The sequence below is a fragment of the Delphinus delphis genome, chromosome 2 (assembly GCF_949987515.2).
Source record: "Delphinus delphis chromosome 2, mDelDel1.2, whole genome shotgun sequence".
Lineage (NCBI taxonomy): Eukaryota > Metazoa > Chordata > Mammalia > Artiodactyla > Delphinidae > Delphinus > Delphinus delphis.
The window spans coordinates 27,228,751-27,250,512 of record NC_082684.1 but is presented as its reverse complement, the minus strand read 5'-3'; the positions used below and the strand labels follow the sequence as shown (position 1 = coordinate 27,250,512).

Sequence of the window (21,762 nt, the reverse complement as noted above, 5' to 3'; positions counted from 1 at the left end):
GGATCTTTGTTGCTGCGCGCAGGCTTTCTCTAGTTGCAGTGAGCGGGGGCTGCTCTTCGTTGCGGTGTGCATGCTTCTCATTGTGGTGGCTTCTCTTGTTGCAGAGCACGGGCTCTAGGCGTGCAGGCTTCAGCAGTTGTGGTGCACGGGCTCTAGAGCGCAGGCTCAGTAGTTGTGACGCACGAGCTTAGTTGCTCTGTGACATATGGGAACTTCCCGGACCAGGGCTTGAACCCATGTCCCCTGCATTGGCAGGTGGATTCTTAACCACTGCACCACCAGGGAAGTCCAGAGTTTCAGTTTTTTAAGATGAAAAGAGTTCTGGAGGTAGATGGTGATGATGATTGCACAAACATGTGACTGTACTTAATGCCACCAAACTGTTCCCTTAAAAATGTTTCAGATGATAAATTTTCCCCCTCCCCTCACTTCTGACAACCACCAATCCGTTCTCTGTATCTGTGAACTTGGTTTTTTCTTTCTGTTGTTTTTTTTTTTTTTTTCAGATTTCACGTATAAGTGAGATCATACAAGTATTTGTTTTTCTCTGTCTGATTTATTTCACTTAGCTTAATGCCTTCAAGGTCCATCCATGTTGTCACAAATGGCAAGATTTCGTTCTTTTTTATGGCTGAGTAATATTTTGTTGTGTATACCTACCACATTTTCTTTATCCATTTCACCCACCAATAGACATTTTGGTTGTTTTCATATGTTAGCTATTGTAAACAATGTTGCAGTGAACATGGGTTGACTATATCTTGTCCAGTTACTGTTTTCGTCTTCTTCAGATAAATACCCAGAAGTGGAATTGCTGGATTATATGGTAGTTCTATTTTTGATTTTTTTGAGGAACCTCCATACTGTTTTCCACAGTAGCTGTGCCAATTTACATTCCCATCAGCAGTGTACAAGAGTTCCCTTTTCTCCGCACCCTCGCCAACACTTGTTATTCTTGTCATTTTGTTATTAGCCATTCTCACAGGTATTAGGTGATATCTCATTGTGGTTTGATTTTCATTTCCCAGGTGATTAGTGATGTTGAGCACCTTTTCATATACCTGTTGTCCGTTTGTATGTCTCCTTTGGAAAAGTGTCTGTTCAGAGTCTCTGCCCGTTTTTAAATTGGATTGTTTGGTTTTATTGTTATTGAGTAGTATGAGGTTTTTTATGTTTTGGATATTAATCCCTTATCAGATATATTATTTGTAAATATTTTCTCCCATTCCATAGGTTGCCTTCATTTTGTTGATAGTTTCCTTTGCTGTGCAGAAGCTTTTTAGTTTGATGTAGTCTCGTTTATTTTTCCTTTTGTTGCCTTTACTTTTGGTGTCTACTCCAAAAAATCATCACCAAGACTGATGTCAAGGAGCTTATTACTTCCTGTGTTTTCTTCTAGGAGTTTTACAGTTTCAAGTCTAATGTTCAAGTCTGTAGTCCATTTTGAATTAATTCTTGTGTATGGTTAAGATAGTTGGTCCAGCGTCATTCTTTTGCATGTGGCTGTCCAGTTTTCTTAACACCATTTATTGAAGAGATTATCCTTTCCTCATTGTATATTCTTGGCTCCTTTGTCCTAAATTAATTGGTCATATATGCATAGGTTCATTTCTGGGCTTTCTGTTCTGTTCCATTGATCTATGTGTCTGTTTTTATGCCAGAACCATACTGTTTTGATTACTGTAGCTGTGTAGTATAGTTTCAAATCAGATAGCATGATGCCTCCAGCTTAGTTCTTTCTCAGGATTGCTCTGGCTCTTCAGGGTCTTCTGCAGCTCCATACAAATTTTAGGATTGTTTGTTCTATTTCTGTGAAAAATGCCATTGGAATTGTGATAGGGATTGCATTGAATCTGTAGGTTGCTTTGGGTAGTATGGACATTTTAACAATATTAATTCTTCTAATCCAGAATTCTTCTAATCAGATATTCTGAGCACAGAATATCTCTCCATTTATTTATGTCTTCTTCAATTTCTTTCATCAACATGTTATAGTTTTCATTGTACAGGTCTTTCACCTTTTTGGTTAAATTTATTCCTAGATATTTCATTCTTTTTGATGCAGTTGTAAATGGAATTGTTTTCTTAACTTCTCTTTCTGATAGTTCATTGTTAGTGTATAGAAATTCAACGATTTTTGTATGTTGATTTTGTATCCTTAAACTTTACTGGATTCATTTATTAGTTCTAATAGTTTTTGGTGGAGTCTTTAGGGCTCTCTGTATACAATATGCCATCTGCAAATTGTGATGGTTTTATTCTTGCTTTTTGATTTGGATGTCTTTTGTTTCTTTTTCTTGTCTGACTGCTCTGGCTAGACCAGTACTGTGTCAAATAAAAGTGGGCATCCTTGTCTTGTTCCTGATCTTAGAGGAAAAGCTATCAACTTTTCACGGTTGAGCATGATGTTAACTGTGGACTTGTCATATATAGCCTTTATTATGTTGAGGTATGTTCCCACTATACCCACTTTGTTGAGAGTTTGTATCATAAATGAATGCCAGTTTTGCCAAATGCTTTTTCTGCATCAATTGCAATGATATAATTTTTATTCTTCATTTTTTTAAGGTGGTGTATCATGTTGATCTGTGGATGTGAAACCATCCTTGCACTCCTGCAGTAAATTCCACTTGATCATGGTGTATGATCCTTTTTATATATTGTTGGATTCAGTTTGCTAATATTTTGTTGAGGAAGATTTTTGCATCTCTGTTCATCGGGCCTGCAGTTTTTGTTTTCTATGGCATCCTTGTCTGGTTTTGGTATCAGGGTAATGCTGGCCTCATAAAATGAGTTTGGAAGTGTTCCTTCCTCTTCTATTTTTTGGAAGAGTTTGAGAAGGATTGGTATTAATTCTTCTTTAAGTGTTCGGTAGAATTCACCAGTGTAGCCACCTGGTCCTGGACTTTTGTTTATCGAGAGGTTTTTGATTATTGATTCAATCTCATTTTATGTTACGTGTATTTTACCACACACTAAAGAACTGTAGATTCTGTATGTAATGCACCTAGTACAGTGTTTGGCACATGATAGGTACTCAATAAATGGTAGTTCTACTGTGGTGTCACCATTCAATGCCCATGGCTTCATTAGCTCCCATTATGATCCTTGAGGTCATATTGTTGTTAAATATTATTTAAAAAGTTAGGTGCCCTAGAAAACAAACTCTAAGATGTAGATTAGCTTGCAGGAAGTTTATTAAGGAGTCCTCTTGGGATCAGCACCTTTAGAAGGAAAGGGAATGGAAGGAAACGGGATTGCACAATGGGAGAAGTTGCCCTGTGATGCAGTGACAAAGAACACCGAATTTGGCCCCACAGGACACTATAAAACTGAAATGGCCTTTCAGGTTTGTGATTTGTGGTGAGGGGACTGGGATACAGCTTTTATACTTAATCTGTGTTTATCTGTCCTTGAATATGGGCTGCCTGGGAAGAAGGACATGCCCTTGGGTAATGGGGCAGTTTCCAGAGAGAGCTGAGAGCAGCAGTGGAGATGGGGAATGTCTTTCATTACTGAAGGGAGGAGAGAAGGGAATGTGCATTACTACAACAAAAATTTAGAACTAAAACTCAGGTTTCAGTGCCTCCTAGTCCATTCAGGCTCATTTCCAGTCCTCTGTATTCATGAGTAAAATTTCCATGTTATCATTCACATCATTAAAGAAATAATTGGGGAACTTTCAACTGACTACAGCAATGCTTTTCAAACCATTGGTGGTTAAGAACTAGTTATTTTCCTTTCCAGTCCTTCATGGACTGATACTTTTATAAAATACACAAAAAATAAGTTACTGGATCAATTAAATAAGAAGACATCTTACAGACAAGCTCAAATTTATTATTATTAGATTCAACAGACATAAAATTACTGTGACAATTTGCTATAAAGGTTTTAACTGCCTACTTTCAATCTCTAAACTTGTATCATGTAGTCTAATAACAAAGAGTTCTCAAAACTGGTACCAATCTGGGACTCCACTCTAAATAATCCTGAGTTACAGGATTCTTACAAAACATTGTTGGTGTTCTAAATTGACATTGGCGATATATTGGATTAAATGAATGTTATTCTTCAATCTAGAGATCTGATCTTTGCTGTTCTTGGGCAATCCATAGTTCTCTTAAAGCCTGGCCTGAATCTAGGACTACTTATACCATCAGCATCCAGGTATAAGTAGTCCTAAGGCCATTACTTACTCAAGGATCTAATGGATGAAAGGAACAAAGACCATTTTCTTGTTTGACAAGATAAGAGTCATCAGTCCTATTACCAGGACTAGGAAAAGTGACTCATCTCTTGTAATGCTCTTGGGACATATGATGTAGGGGTAGGGAGAAATGAGAACAGGGAAAGGAGAGCTGACAGAGTATATCCTTCAGTAAAGAAGTACTGGTAAAACAAAGGGGTCATGATACATTCAAAGAGTTTATAAAGCCTTCTTATCTAATTTGGGGAGTATGACCTAAGAGCTGTGGCCCATGGTTGTAGCTTCATTGATCTATGAATCCCCTGAAATTGTATACAGAACATCAGGTGTGCTGCATCTGTGTCTTTTTGGAGAGGATTCACAGAGTGACCCAAAAACTCATAATCATTGACTTACCTTCCTAGTTTGAAACGTGGGTTATATTTCCCTACTTGCAAGGATTCAAGCTCAAGTTACCAAACACTCTCACTTGGATCTACTGTACTGGTTTCTTAATGCATCAACCCTTACCATCTCTCTTCTACCTCCGTTCCATTCTCACATCACTGTGGAATGAGCATTTCAAAATGCAAACTGTTTCTGACAAATATATACACACACCACCTGAAGCCCTTCAGAAAAGCTTACCATTGTTTTTAGGATCAAGATAAAACTAGATAAAAGGTCTTACATGGCCTGCCTACCTTCCATTCTTACCCCACACCACCCTTCCTCCATGCTCTCTCCACACGAACCATCCTGGCCGTCTCTGAACTCCCTACAGTTCCTCAGTCCACAGAGCCTTTGCAGATGGCTGCTCTACCTGGAATGTTGTTCCCCTACTCTCAAGTGCATTTCCTTTCTCTGGCCTCTCTGATTAGGGCATGTCCCCCTTTTACAGAGACCCGTGTAGCTCTCCTTTGTAGCGTTTGTTACAGTTCCTTGTGATTTTCTGCCAACAATTTGGACAACCTAGAAGAAGTGGACAAGTTTCTAGAAAAAAAGAACCTGTCAAGACTGAATCAAGAAGAAATAGACAATTTGAACAGACCAGTTACTAGTACTGATATTGACTTTGTAATTAAAACAAAAAAAAAAACTCCCAGGGGTTCCCTGGTGGCGCAGTGGTTGAGAGTCCACCTGCCGATGCAGGGGACACAAGTTTGTGCCCCGGTCCGGGAAGATCCCACATGCCGCGGAGTGGCTGGGCCCGTGAGCCATGGCTGCTGAGCCTGCGTGTCCGGAGCCTGTGCTCTGCAATGGGAGAGGCCACAACCATGAGAGGCCTGCGTACCACAAAAAAAAAAACCAAAACTCCCAGCAAACAAAAGTCCAAAACTGGACAGCTTCACAGGAGAATGCTACAAAACACATAAAGAGCTAATACCCATTCTTCTCAAACTATTCCAAAAAATTGAAAAGGATGGAACACTCCCAGATTCATCCTACTAGGCCACCATTACCTTGATACCAAAACTAGGCAAAGACATTACCAAAAGAAGAAAATTATAAGTTGATATCTTTGATTAATATAGATGCAAAAATCCTCAGCAAAATATTAACAAATCAAATCCAACAATATATAAAAATGATCATACAACATGATCAAGTTGGTTTGTTTCAGGGACATAAGGATGGTTCAACATTTGCAAATCAGTCAATGTGATACAACTCTTTCCAATCCTGTTCAACACGGTATCAGAAGTCCTGGTGAGAGGGCAGAGAGCAGAAGCGAAAAGAACTACAATCCTGCAGTCTGTGGAACAAAAACCACATTCACAGAAAGATAGAAAAGATGAAAAGGCAGAGGGCTATGTACCAGATGAAGGAAGCAGATAAAACCCCAGAAAAACAACTACATGAAGGGGAGATAGGCAATCTTCCAGAAAAAGAATTCAGAATAATGATAGTGAAGATGATCCAGGACCTTGGAAAAAGAATGGAGGCAACGATGGAGAAGTTGCAAGAAATGTTTAACAAAGATCTAGAAGAATTAAAGAACAAACAGAGATGAACAATACCATAACTGAAGTGAAAACTACACTAGAAGGAATCAATAGCAGAATAACTGAGGCAGAAGAACAGATAAGTGACCTGGAAGACAGAATGGTGGAATTCACTGCTGTGGAACGGAATAAAGAGAAAAGAATGAAAAGAAATGAAGACAGCCTAAGAGACCTCTGGGACAACATTAAACACAATAACATTCACATTATAGGGGTCCCAGAAGGAGAAGAGAGAGAGAAAGGAGCTGAGAAAATATTTAAAGAGATTATAGTAGAAAACTTCCCTAACATGGGAAAGGAAATAGACACCCAAGTCCAGGAAGCACAGAGAGTCCCATACAGGATAAACCCAAGGAGAAACACGCCGAGACACATAGTAATCAAATGGGTAAAAATTAAAGACACAGAAAAATTATTGAAAGCAGCAAGGGAAAAACGACAAATAACATACAAGGGAGCTCCCATAAGGTTAACAGCTGATTTCTCAGCAGAAACTCTACAAGCCAGAAGGGAGTGGCATGATATACTTAAAGTGATGAAAGAGAAGAACCTTTCACAACCAACAACCAAGATTACTCTACCCAGCAAGGATCTCATTCAGATTCGACGGAGGAATCAAAAGCTTTACAGACAAGCAAAACCTAAGAGAATTCAGCACCACCAAACCAGCTCTACACCAAATGCTAAAGGAACTTCTCTAAGTGGGAAACACAAGAGAAGAAAAGGACCTACAAAAACAAACCCAAAACAGTTAAGAAAATGGTAATAAGAACATACATATCAATAATTACCTTAAACGTGGATGGATTAAATGCTCCAACCAAAGACACAGGCTTGCTGAATGGATACAAAAACAAGACCCATATATATACTGTCTACAAGAGACCCACTTCCAACCTAGGGACACATACAGACTGAAAGTGAGGGAATGCAAAAAGATATTGCATGCAAATGGAAATCAAAAGAAAGCTGGAGTAGCAATACTCATATCAGATAAAATAGACTTTAAAATAAAGAATGTTCCAAGAGACAAGGAAGGATACTACATAATGATCAAGGGATCAATCCAAGAAGAAGATATAACAATTATAAATATATATACACCCAACATAGGAGAACCTCAATACATAAGGCAACTGCTAACAGCTCTAAAAGAAGAAATCGACAGTAACACAGTAATAGTGGGGGACTTTAACACCTCACAGACACCAATGGCCAGATCATCCAAACAGAAAATTAATAAGGAAACACAAGCTTTAAGTGACACAATAGACCAGATAGACTTAATTGATATTTATAGGACATTCCATCCAAAAACAGCAGATTACACTTTCTTCTCAAGTTCACACGGAACATTCTCCAGGATAGATCATATCTTGGGTCACAAATCAAGCCTCAGTAAATTTAAGAAATTGAAATCATATCAAGCAGCTTTTCTGACCACAACGCTGTGAGATTAGAAATCAATTACAGGGAAAAAAATGTAAAAAACACAAAAACACATGGAGGCTAACCAGTACGTTACTAAATAACCAAGAGATCACTGAAGAAATCAAAGAGGAAATCAAAAAATACCTAGAGACAAATGACAATGAAAACACAGTGATCCAAAACCTATGGGATGCAGCAAAAGCAGTTCTAAGAGGGACGTTTATAGCTATACAAGCCTACCTCAAGAAACAAGAAAAATCTCAAATAAACAATCTAACGTTACACCTAAAGGAACTAGAGAAAGAAGAGCAAACAAAACCCAAAGTTAGCAGAAGGAAAGAAATCATAAAAATCGGAGCAGAAATAAATGAAATAGAAACAATAGCAAAGATCAATAAAAGTAAAAGCTGGTTCTTTGAGAAAATGAACAAAACTGATAAACCATTAGCCAGACTCATCAAGAAAAACAGGGAGAGGACTCAAATCAATAAAATGAAAAAGGAGAAATTACAACAGACACTGCAGAAATACAAAGCGTCCTAAGAGGCTACTACAAGCAACTCTATGCCAAAAAAATGGACAACCTGGAAGAAATGGACAAATTCTTAGAAAGGTATAACCTTCCAAGACTGAACCAGGAAGAACTAGAAAATATGAACAGACCAATCACAGGTAATGAAATTGAAACTGTGATTAAAAATCTTCCAACAAACAAAAGTCCAGGACCGGATGGCTTCACAGGTGAATTCTATCAAACGTTTAGAGAAGGGCTAACACCCATCCTTATCAAACTCTTCCAGAAAATTGCAGAGGAAGGAAAACTCCCAAACTCATTCTATGAGGCCACCATCACCCTGATACCAAAACCAGATATACTACAAAAAAAATTGCAGACCAATATCACTGATGAGTATAGATGCAAAAATCCTCGACAACATACTAGCAAACAGAATCCAACAACACATTAAAAGGCTCATACACCATGATCAAGTGGGATTTATCCCAGGGATGCAAGAATTCTTCAATATATGCAAATCAATCAATGTGATACACCATATTAACAAATTGAAGAATAAAAACCATATGATCATCTCAGTAGATGCAGAAAAGCTTTTGACAAAATTCAACACCCATTTATCATAAAAACTCTCCAGAAAGTGGGCATAGAAGGAAACTACCTCAACATAATAAGGGCCATATATGACAAACCCACAGCAAACATAATTCTCAATGGTGAAAAACTGAAGGCATTTCCTCTAAGATCAGGAACAAGACAAGGATGTCCACTCTCACCACTTTTATTCAACATAGTTTTGGAAGTCCTAGCCACAGCTATCAGGGAAGAAAAAGAAATAAAGGGAATACAAATTGGAAAAGAAGAAGTAGAACCGTCACTGTTTGCAGATGACATGATACTATACATAGAGAATCCTAAAGATGCCACCAGAAAACTACTAGAGCTAACCAATGAATTTGGTAAAGTTGCATGATACAAAATTAATGCCCAGAAATCTCTTGCATTCCTATACACACTGAAGGAGAAGTTAAGGAAACACTCGCATTTACCATTGCAACAGAGAATAAAATACCTAGGAATAAATCTACGTGGGGAGACAAAAGACCTGTATGCAGAAAACTATAAGACCCTGATGAAAGAAATTAAAGATGATACCAACAGATGCCAAGATATACCATGTTCTTGGATTGGAAGAATCAATATTGTGAAAATGACTCTACTACCCAAAGCAATCTACAGATTCAATGCAATCTCTTTCAAATTACCAATGGCATTTTTTACAGAACTAGAACAAAAAAATCTTAAAATTTGTATGGAGACACAAAAGACCCCGAATAGCCAAAGCAGTCTTGAGGGGAAAAAACGGAGCTGGAGGAATCAGACTCCCTGACTTCAGACTATACAACAGAGCTACAGTAATCAAGACAATATGCCACTGGCACAAAAACAGAAATATAGATCAATGGAACAGGATAGAAAGCCCAGAGATAAACCCACGCACCTATGGTCAACTAATCTGTGACAAATGAGGCAAGGATATACAATGGAGAAAAGACAGTCTCTTCAATAAGTGGTGCTGGGAAAACTGGACAGCTACATGTAAAAGAATGAAATTAGAACACTCCCTAACACCATACACAAACATAAACTCAAAATGGATTAGAGACCTAAATGTAAGACCGTGCACTATACAACTCTTAGAGGAAAACTAGGAAGAACACTCTTTGACATAAATCACAGCAAGATCTTTTTTGATACACCTCCTAGAGTAATGGGAATAAAAACAAAAATAAACAAATGGGACCTAATGAAACTTAAAAGCTTTTGCACAGCAAAGGAAACCATAAGGAAGACGAAAAGACAACCTTCAGAATGGGAGAAAATGTTTGCAAATGAATCATCGGACAAAGGATTAATCTCCAAAATATATAAACAGCTCATGCAGCTCAATATTAAGAAAACAAACAACCCAGTCCAAAAATGGGCAGAAGACCTAAATAGACATTTAACCAAAGAAGACATACAGATGGCCAAGAGGCACGTGAAAAGCTGCTCAACATCACTAATTATTAGAGAAATCCAAGTCAAAACTACAATGAGGTATCACCTCACACCAGTTAGAATGGGCATCATCAGAAAATCTACAACCAACAAATGCTGGAGAGGGTGTGGAGAAAAGGGAACCCTCTTGCACTGTTGGTGGGAATGTAAATTGATACAGCCACTATGGAGAACAGTATGGAGGTTCCTTAAAAAACTAAAAATAGAATTACCATATGACCCAGCAATCCCACTACTGGGCATATACCCAGAGAAAACCATAATTAAGAAAGACACTTGCACCCCAATGTTCGCTGAAGCACTATTTACAATATCCAGGTCATGGAAGCAACCTAAATGCCCATTGACAGACGAATGGATAAAGAAGATGTGGTACATATACACAATGGAATATTACTCAACCGTAAAAAGGAACAAAATTGGGTCATTTGTAGAGACGTGGATGCATCTAGAGACTATCATACAGAGTGAAGTAAGTCAGAAAGAGAAAAACAAATATCGTATATTAACACATATATGTGGAACCTAGAAAATGGTACAGGTGAACCAGTTTGCAGAGCAGAAATAGAGACATAGACGTAGAGAACAAACATATGGACACCAAGCAGGGAAAGCGGCGGGGGGTTGAGGTGGTGGTGTGATGAATCGGGTGATTGCAATTGACATGTATACACTGATGTGTATAAAATGGATGACTAATAGGGAAAAAAAAAAGTCCTGACCACAGCAGTCAGACAAGAAAAATAAATAAAAGGCATCCAAATTTAGAAGGGAATGGGCCTTCACTGGTGGCACAGTGGTTAAGAATCCTCCTGCCATTGCAGGGGACACAGGTTCAATCCCTGGTTCGGGAAGATCCCACATGCCACGGAGCAGCTAAGCCCGTGCACCACAACTACTGAGCCTGTGCTCTAGAACCTGTGAGCCACAACTACTGAGCACATGTGCCAGAACTACTGAAGCCCACGCACCTAGAACCCATGCTCTGCAACAAGAGAAACCACCACAATGAGAAGCCTGCACACCACAATGAAGAGTAGCCCCCGCTCACCACAACTAGAGAAATCCCACAGGGAGCAACAAAGACCCAACGTAGCCATAAATAAATTAAATAAATAAATAAGTAAATGAGGAAATTGTTCATGTTCAGAGCAATTAAAAATAAATAAATAAAATAAAATAAAATTGCATCAAACAGAATAGGAATAAACTTAACCAAGGACGTGAAAGACCTATACTCTGAACACTATAAAACACTGTTGAAGGAAATTGAAGATGATACAAAGAGATGGAAAGATATCCGGTGCTCTTGGATTGGAAGAATTAATATTGTTAAAATGGCCATACTACCCAGAGCAATCTACAGATTTAATGCAATCACTATCAAAATACCCATGACATTTTTCACAGAACTAATGAATTAAATAATCCTAAAATTTATATTGAACCATAAAAGACCCTGAATTGCTGAAGCAATCTTGAGAAAAAAGAACAAAGTTGGAGGTATCACGCTCCCGGACTTCAGACTGTACTATAAAGCTACAATAATCAAAACAACATGGTACTGGCACTAAAACAGACACACAGATCGATGGAACAGAATAGAGAGCCCAGAAATAAACCCACACACCATGGCAATTAATCTACAACAATGGAGGCAAGAATATACAGTGGAGAAAACAGAGTCTGTTCAATAAGTGGCGCTGGGAAAACTGGACAGCTACATGTAAAACAATGAGATTACATTTCCTCACACCATATACAAAAATAAACTCAAAATTAAAGACCTAAATGTAAGACTAGAAACCGTAAAACTCCTATAAGAGAACATAGGCAGAGTACTCTTTGACGTAAATCATAGTAATATTTTTTGGATCAGTCCCTAAGGTTAAAGAAATAAATGCAAAAATAAACAAGTGGGACCTAATTAAACTTAAAAACTTTTTGCACAGCAAAAGAATCATTGACCAAACAGAAAGACAACCTACTGAATAGGAGAAAATATTTGCAAATCTTATGACCAACAAGGGGTTAATATCCAAAATATATAATCAGTTCATACAACTCAACATGAAAAAAAAAAACCCCAGTGGAAAAATGGGCAGAAGACCTAAATAGACATTTTTTCAAAGAAGACATATAGATGGTCAACAGGCACATGAAAAGATACTAAACACCACTAATTATTAGAGAAATACAAATCAAAATAACAAAGAGATATCACCTCACACCTGTCAAAATGGCTATCATCAAAAAGTAACGGGGCTTCCCTGGTGGCGCAGTGGTTGAGAGTCCACCTGCCGACGCAGGGGACGCGGGTTCGTGACCCCGTCCAGGAAGACCCCACATGCTGCGGAGCGGCTGGGCCCGTGAGCCATGGCCGCTGAGCCTGCGCGTCTGGAGCCTGTGCTCTGCGACGGGAGAGGCCACAACAGTGAGAGGCCCGCGTACAGCAAAAAAAAAAAAAAAAAAAAGTAACGAATGTTGGCAAGGATGTGGAGAAAAGGGAACCCTCATATACTGTTCTTGGGAATGTAAATTGGTGCAACCACTGTGTAAAACAGTATGGAGGCTCCTCAGAAATCTAAAAATAGAAATACTGTATGATCCAGCAATTCCACTCCTGGGTATATATCCATAAAAAACAAAAACACTAATGTGAAAAGATACAGGCAACCCAGCATTCATAGCAGCACTATTTACAATAGTCAAGATATGGAAACAACCAAAGGTTTCATCAACAGATGAAAGGATAAAGAAGTTGTGGTGTGTGTATTTATTCACATATATAAATATATTTGTATACATATATAGTTATTTATAAATATATATATTTCAATATATATATTGTTCAGCACAGGGAATTATAGCCATTATTTTGTAATAACTTTTAATAGAGTATAATATATAAAAATACTGAATCACTGTGCTATACACCTGAAACAAATATAATATTATAAATCAACTATACTTCAATTTTAAAGAAAGAATTGAATGAAGCCCTATACAAAGTGAAAAAAAAAACTATGTGCTTCAAAAGTCACCATCAAGAAAGTGAAAAGAGCCCACAGAATGGCAGTAGATATTTGCAAATCATGTATCTGGCAGAGGACCTATATTCAGAATATGTATGGATCTCTTCCAGCTCAACAATAGAAAGACAGATAACCCAGTTTTTAAAATGAACAACGAATTTGAAGACATATTTCTCCAAAGAAGACATACAAATGGCCAATAAGCGCATGAAAAGATGCATCATTAGTCATTAGAGAAATGCAAATCAAAACCGTGATAAGATACCACTTCACACCCAATCAAAAGACAGGTAATAACAAGTGTTGGTAATAACAAGTGTTAGTGAGGATGCAGAGAATTTTGAGAAATTTGGCAATTTCTCAAACAGGTAAACAGAGTTACCAAATGACCCAGCAGTCCTCCTAAGTATAAATCCAGGAGAAATAAGAACATGTCTATAGAAAAGCTGTACGTGAATGTTCATAGCAGCATTACTCAGTAGCCAAAATGTAGAAACAACCTAAATGTCTATCAGATCACGAATGGATAAGCAGGGGCTTCCCTGGTGGCACAGTGGTTAAGAATCTGCCTGCCAGTGCAGGGACACGGTTTCAAGCCCTGGTCCGGGAAGATCCCACATGCTGCAGAGCAGCTAAGCCCATGTGCCACAACTACTGAGCCTGCGCTCTAGAGCCCGCGAGCCACAACTACTGAGCCCACGTGCCTAGTGCTTGTGCTCCTCAACAAGAGAAGCCACCGCAATGAGAAGCCCGCACACCTCAACGAAGTGTAGCCCCTGCTCGCCACAAGTAGAGAAAGCCAGCGCACAGCAATGAAGACGCAACACAGCCAAAAATAAATAAATAAATATATTAAAAAAAAAAGAATGGTAAGCAGAATGTGATGTGTGCATACAATAGAATATTATTCAGCCATAAAAATGAAGGAAGTACTGGTACCTGCTTACAACATGGATGAACCTTGAAAATGTCATGCTAAGTGAGTAAAGGACTATATATTGTAGATTCTGTTTATGTGCAATGTCCAGAATAGACAAGTCCATAGAGACAGGAAGGAGATCAGTGGGTCCCCCGGACTAGAGCTGGGGGGCGGAGGAAGGAGGAGTGACTGCCAGTAGTCATAGGGTTTCTTTTTGGAGTAAAGAAAATGTTCTAGAAGTAGGTTGTGGTGATGGTTACACTAAAGACCACTGACATATACACTTTAAATGGGTGAATTTTATTAGTGTGTGAAATATATCTCAAACCTTAAAAAGTTGATAGTTGATATCTGAAAAGTTAGAAAAAAAAAACAGAACAAAAAGCCTTCAGTGTGTAAGCAGTCAAATTGTATTTACTTCTTAGGTAGCCAAATTCTTTAATAAATACTTATAAATACAGTAAATAGTTACTTATTCCTATTCATTAATTCAACAAATAATTGACTGCCTTTTTTGTGCTAGGTGTGCTGTCAGGTGCTAGGTAGAAAGATGCCTCACCTCAGCTTTGCCTCTACTTCTTCAGGCTTCCAAGTAAGGTGGTACGCCTGGGGGACAGCAGCTGTCTCTGTGCCTGGCCTCACTTGCATTTTCCCCCGTTTGGAAAGGTGTCGGGTATTTCTGATGCCTTAGTCAGCACAGAGCAAGGAGGACCTTGACTATAGTTTCAGAGCCTTAAGCTTCACCTCATGCTCCAAATCCAAGACAGAGCAGCTGAGAATGGAGCTAGCTGTGCCACCAATTGCTTCTCTCCCATTGTTAATCCCTTTAATTCTGCCGTCCGCAGGCACCCCTCCCTTCACACTGTCCTGTTGCCCACTTGTGATATGACTGAACAAGTGGTTTTGGCTTTGAAAGGTGATTCTTAGAGACACCTCAAGTGACCCAGTCCCTGGCTTGTGGGGATGCTCTTGATGCTCATTACCATGGGGCACCAGAGATCTCCTGTGGGCTAATAACACTTTCAAGGTAGCTGCTGCTGACTCCCCTGAGATCCCGGCCTCGCTGCCAGGGTCATTAGAGGGGGCAGCATTTCAGTGCTAAGGGCAAACAGTGAGAAGCCGCCAGTCTCTTTTGGTTCTTACAGAAGGGTTTATGCTCTGGCACTTGAGTTATCAAATCGCTTTAAAGCATGGGACAACTAGCTTAGTGATGATTTTATACGTGTGTGTGTGTGTGTGTGTGTGTGTGTGTGTGTGTGTGTGTGTGTGTGTGTGTGTGTTATACGCTGTATTTCTGCTTTGCTGTGTCATTCCCTGGTCAAGGCGTTATAGTTTATTTTAAAATTTGTCTATCTCTTTCACAAACCTTGAGTTTTATGGCCAAAAGGAAAAAAAAAAAGTGAGCCACTTTTCAGTCTATGTGTACTTTTTTCACGGAGCCCTAGACTTAAACTAATTCTAATTTCTCTCTCCCCCCAAATTGATGAATTTATCAGTATCCTAAAACGCTCATTACATTTACAAAAGAATGCTTCCTGGTGGCATGTGGATGGAGAAATCCAGCTGGGTTTGGGGGGTAAAAGCTCGTGTTGGCCCTTAGCCTGCCATAGCTGTCCTGCCTGCCTCTCTAACCACCACCCTCAAGCTCCTGGTGCCTGCAGAGCATAAGAAAAGCTTCTTCTCCCCTGCTGGGCTCTCCCCTCATTGCTATAGGAGGGGAGTAGCAGGAAATGGAATCTGCCCTGGTCATGGGATTTTTTTGAAAGAAACAAAGCATGATCTGATGAAGAGCAGGTTAATCCTGCTATTTCATTTCCCTTTCAGAAAGGGTGGGGGCAGGATTGTGATATGAAGTATTTGGTTTCACATCTGTTCGAGGAATTATCCTCGGCATAAATCTACTTTTCTTTCAAGCATCCTGAAGCATCCCAGGGAGCTCCTCCTCCCGGGGCATGCTCCCTGCCCCCACAGTTTATTTCATGGCCACAGAGCAGCTGACAGACTCCCTGAGAAATCATCCTGTCATTGCTATAGGAGGAGTCTTGGAAGTTAGAATTTCTGTGTGTCAGTGATATCAATTTTGTGCTCTGCTCTCCATGAAGGGTTTAGGGTAAAACCTAAACCCAGCAGTGTGGTATAATGGAAAGAGGACCCAATTTAAAAATCAAAGGAACTGGCTCTCATCTCCCCTTGGCTACTATTTGTGTGATCTCGGGCAAGTCACCAAACCTCTTCAGGCTCAAAGCCCTCATCTGTGAAATTAACATCTTGGCACTTTGAGAAATGAAGTTCAACTCGAAAATGATACAAATCTGTAATCTGTTACATGTTATGTTTATCAACCTCAGTTTAAAGTAACTTTTCAACCTTCAAATCTTATTCATGGGAAAATGAAAAATAATTTCATATGTGGCAAGGTGACTTCTAGTTTTAAAACCTGAACTTAGGGGCCAACCAAAGCAATTATTCAAACAAACACAGGCTTGTAACTAGAGTTTTTTAAAAGTTTTCTGGAACTTCTGTTTTCTGTTTCCATCTTTGAGATGTTTAGCATTCTCATGTGGCCTTTGAGTGTATGGTAGGAATTTTCTGTGAATAATTATGTTCCACACACTATTAGGTGCACATAAGGAATAACAAACTAAGTGAAACACAAGATCCCCAACCTTAATTCAGAGAATAAACATATATACAAGGAAAAACAGAATTTCACAGTGAAGCAAAAGACAAATTCATATTTTGACAAATGTTAGTATATGCAGATGGTCCCCAGCTTACAATGGTTCAGCTTATAGTTTTTTGCCTTTATGATGGTGTGAAAGCAATATGCATTCAGTAGAAACCATACTCTGAATTTTGAATTGTGCTCCTTTCCTGGCCTAGTGATTTGCATTACAATCCTCTCTCATGATGCTGGGCAGGGAACACAGCCCCCAGTCAGCCACGTGATCACAGGGGTCAACAAGCAATACACTTCCAACCATTCTCTACCCAGACAACCAGTCTGTTTTTCACTGTCAGTAAAGTAGTCAACAAATTACATGAGATATTCAACACTTTATTATAAAACAGGCTTTGTATTCGTTGATTTTGCCCAACTGCAGGCTAGTGTAAGTGTTCTGAGCATGTTTAAGGTCGGCTGGGCTAAGCTATGATGTTTGGTAGATTAGGTGTATTACGGCAGCAATGTAAATAAAACACACAGTTCAAGGAACAACTGGACCAAGGGTCAGACGGGAGATATATGGGGGGAAAAAATGAGAAAATAAGATCCGGCAAAGGCAGTACTTTTAGTAACATGAAAAAGTAGTGACTTCACCTGGTATAAAATTATTCACCTGAGGCTGAAATTAAGTTCTGACTAAGATCAACCATAGCTGGACAATACTAACATCATTAAAAAGTATGGCTAATAATAAACCTTGTAAGGAATGAATAAGGATGGTTTACTTAATCACTCAATTTGGAGAAAAATCCACATCTTTAAAGTGTTAACCTTTAATAATATTGAGTTTTTGGTAAGGTTACCTTTCCTCTTTCTCACCTCTCTGAAAAATCCTTCTTAGTCACTCTTTTAAAGCTCTTCATCCTTTGCTTACTTGTGAATTTTCCTTCTCTAGAATCCTGCCTTTGAGAAAGGTTTATTGCAGGGCCAAGCAAGGAGAATGGGTGGCTCATGCTCAAAACTCCTAACAGTTTTTGGGGAAAAGTTTTTATAGGCAAAATTTGGGGTGAGAACTGCAGGGTGTGTGACTTTCTTCTGATTGGTTGGTAGTGAGGTAGGAGGGCGGTGCTCCAGGAATCTTGTGCTCAGCCTGAAGTTACCATCCCCCACCTGGGTGGGGGCCCTAGTTCTTTCCAGTAGTTTCAACTGACCTCCATATTTGACAGTTCCAAACCTGTACCTCCAGCCAGGGTTGTCATGTATGGCTTCACAGATTGGTTGTGCACTGCACAATTCTGGAAATAACATATACATAAAACAGGTACATAGCAGCCCTTCTCTACCCAAACTTCTCCCTGGAGCCACCTCTAGACATCTCTCCTGAATCTCTCACAGTCATGTCAAACCCAGCACGTCCAAAACTGTGCTTGTCATCCTCTCAGACACACTCCCCTTATGGTCCCTCCCTGTTCACCTTCAATAAAGTAAAGCCAGAAACCTAAGAATCATTCTAGCTACTCCCCTCACCCCACATATCCCATTGGTTATCAATTATTATATTTTTCCCTTTAAACACTTCTCAGATCTTATGTCTAATCTCATTCATTTCCTCTGACTTAATTCAGACACATACCACTTTTTGTTTGAATTACTATAGTGTTTTCCATACAGATCTTTTTGCCCTCGGCCTCATTCTGATTTTATCCTCCACACTGCTAGTAGTGGTCTTTTAGAAACAGTTATAATTATGATACTTCCCCACTAAAAAGTTTTCAAAAGCTTTCCTTAAAGTACAAATTCTTCAGTGGGTAACCAGAGCCCTTCATGGCCTACTCCCTTCTCTACCCACATTTTCCACTACTCCCCCAACACGTACCTTTAAATTCCAGTCATTCTAAACTACTTGCTACGCTACCTCACACTTCCGTGCCGTTGCACAAGATGTTTCCTCTTTGTAGAAGTCCCACCTCCCCTTGGCTAACTCCGGCCATGCTTCCATTTCCAGATCTTGTCATCTCTTCCAAAGTCCTTCACCGACCACAGTACCCACTTCCCTCTCTTACCATTAACTCCTGTAATACCCTTTGCCTTCCTCTGTAACAGAATTTTCTAAAATACGTTATTATATTTCAGTTGTTGACCTCTACCACCAGGTTATAAACTCCCAGAAGGATTAGGAATTATGTCATTCACCTCTATATCACCAGTGCTTTTCACAGTGCTGGGCATTTAATAGGTATTCAGTAAGTGAATGGGGGATAAAAGATCAGTTTCTATTGCTGTTATAAGATTTAATATTCACTAAATAAGTCTCTGGACAATGTTAGATTAACTGTGCAGTGTTCACATCCTGTAAATTTGGGGTATTTTAATAACTATGTCTATGCTTCTTTCTCTTCCTTGGACTTCTGAGAGGAAGAGAAGAAACTTCATGAAACTTCATGCCATTTTTGTAATCAGCTTTTTCCTGGTGTTCAAGGGCTGTGTTCTTTGATTCACCCAGAAACCCATGTGGGGAAAAGAAGAGGCATATAATAGAGTACCTATCTTTAATAAGCTTAAGATGTTAAATCCACTACTTGTTGACTTTAAAAAGATAAGAAGATGTAAATACAAATCTTCCAGAATTGACTCAGTAGCAAACTACTAGGGTGTATGTGCCCATACCTTATGAATTGATCATTTTCAGAATGTAGCTATTTGCTTATAATTACTTTTCATTCACCTATCACAGCCCCTAAAGGGGGAAAAAATGTAAAATAAAGTATCAGTTAACTGTAATTTTTATTATTTTTTAAAAAATGTTTTTACCCATAACTTCAAGGAAGAAAGATGCAAATAGCAAACATATCAGGTGACATGGTACAATAGGAAAAAATCCTGGACTTGGATTCTATTACCATACTTGCCACTTAGGAACTGTGTAACCTTGAACAAGTTAGTTAACTTCTGCAGGCTCAGTATAGTCATCTGTAAAATGGAAACACATTCATTTAGAAGGTTTTTTTAATGCCTACTATGTGTCAGGTGCTTTGCTTGGCACCTGAATTAAAATACTGTAGCTGCTATGTCTTCTTCATGGAGTTGCTGTGAAAACTAGATGAGATATTGCATGTGAAAATGGTGGTGGTGGTGGTGGTGGTGGTGGTTTTTCTATCAAGCAACACCTAGAACAGTTTCAATCTTCAGTCATCAAAGACATAATTTGGGGCAGAAAAGTACACTGATTCATTTGCAGCAAGGTATGAAGCAAAGAAAAATTGGGCCTTAACCCCAATTAACAAAGAAGTTCAAGTAGCCTCAATATTCTTTGCCCAAGCATTCCAGCTAAGACAGGTTTTTCTTTGTTGGTACATGAGGTTATTGGTAATATTCGTTATCTATTACTGCATAACAAATTTTACCCAAAAATTATGCCTTCAAACAACAAACATTTATTATCTCACAATTTCTATGAGTCAGACATTCTAGCTTAGCTGGAGATCTCTGGCTTAAGGTCTCACATGAGGGTGTATCAGGCTGTCAGCTGGGAGCTGTGATCTCATCTGAAGGCCCAACTGGGGGATCTGCTTCCAAGCTCACTCATATGGTTATTGTCAGGCCTCTTTCCACTCAGTCCTCTCCAAAGGGCCTCTGTATGAACTGAGATATGCCCCCTACCACAGGTTCATATGTGAAATTTTAACCCCCCAGTACTTCAGAATGTGACTATATTTGGAGATAGAACCTTTGAAGGGGTGATTAAGTTAAAAGGAGGCTGTTATGGTGAGCCCTAATCCAGTCTGACTGGTGTCCTTAGAAGAAGAGGAAATTTGGACACACAGAGAGGCATCAGGGATTCACTCAGAGGAAAGACCCTGTGAGGACACAAGAAGAAGATGGGCATCTGCAAGCCAAGGGGAGGGGCCTCAGAAGAAACCAAACCTGCCTACACTTTGATCTTGGACTTCCAGCCTCCTGAACTGTGAGAAAATAAATTTCTGTTGTTTAAGCCAACCATTCTGTGGTATTTTCTTATGCAGCCTGGGCAGACTAATACAGCTGACTCACAACATGGCAGCTGCCTCCCCTGAACAAGCAATACATGAGAGGACGGGAGAGCACCCAAGGCAGAAGCCACAGTCGTTGTACAAGTTAACCTTGGAAGTGACATCCCATAACTTTGGCTGTATTCTCTGTAAGAAGAGAGTCAGTAAGTCTGGTCTATACTCAGGGTGGGGAGATTACATAAGGGCATGAGTATCAGGAGGCAGGAATCACAGACCATCTTAAAGGCTGCCTACCACACTAGTTTTTTTTTCAATAAAGTAAAAATAAAAAATTAAGAGATGGACACATTGGCAGTTTTTACATGGTAAAGTAGGTTCATCTTCATCAAATACATGAGCACTCTGACTGATATAATCTGTAGGCCATACTACTATTCTGTGAAGCTAAGGTTCTCATCTGGCAGATAGAAATTTTTGACATTTAGGACAAGTTTTTCTGGGAGTGAAAAACGGCATTTTATGGACTAGATTGAAGAGAAATGGTACAATGGAGCCTTAAGTCTATGTCTAATACAGTGATTCTCAACCAGCGGTGCATACCAAGAGGGAAAAGAGGAGGGGAGTTGCCATAAGTTTAAAAAAAAGCATAGTCAAACTGTAATATAATTATGTATGGAGAGTGATAAGAAATTTACAGCTTTCATAAAACAAACTGCAGAAAGTAAAATGGAACAAAATCTCCATCTGGCTGATGGAGCGTAGTCATAAAAGGTCGAGAAACTACTCTCATCATTCTTTTATTGTTAATAGACAAAAAGAGGGATACAAGACAGTAGCTTAGACATGGGCATGCAATGAACCATAATACCCAGAGAGATGATACACTTTAGAAAATCCAGTGAAAAGTAATAAAAATGATTAGTGGGCCGTATGGATTAGTTTAGAAGATA

The 21,762-nt window shown here is 39.1% G+C and overlaps 1 protein-coding gene across 7 annotated transcripts in view; it reads left to right on the top strand.

The window, feature by feature from the left end:
• Nucleotides 1-21,762, top strand: part of TTLL5 (tubulin tyrosine ligase like 5) — a 305,725-nt gene that overhangs the window by 263,665 nt on the left and 20,298 nt on the right. For 6 of the 7 annotated variants that reach the window (XM_060004152.1, XM_060004154.1, XM_060004155.1 and 3 more), the window contains one exon: nucleotides 20,623-20,809. The exons of the other annotated variant lie outside the window; for it this stretch is intronic. In XM_060004152.1, coding sequence (XP_059860135.1) covers nucleotides 20,623-20,762 — 140 coding nt within the window. In that variant the 3' untranslated portion in view covers nucleotides 20,763-20,809. Of the gene's footprint in view, nucleotides 1-20,622; nucleotides 20,810-21,762 lie in introns of those variants that run through there. 7 annotated transcript variants of the gene reach the window in all.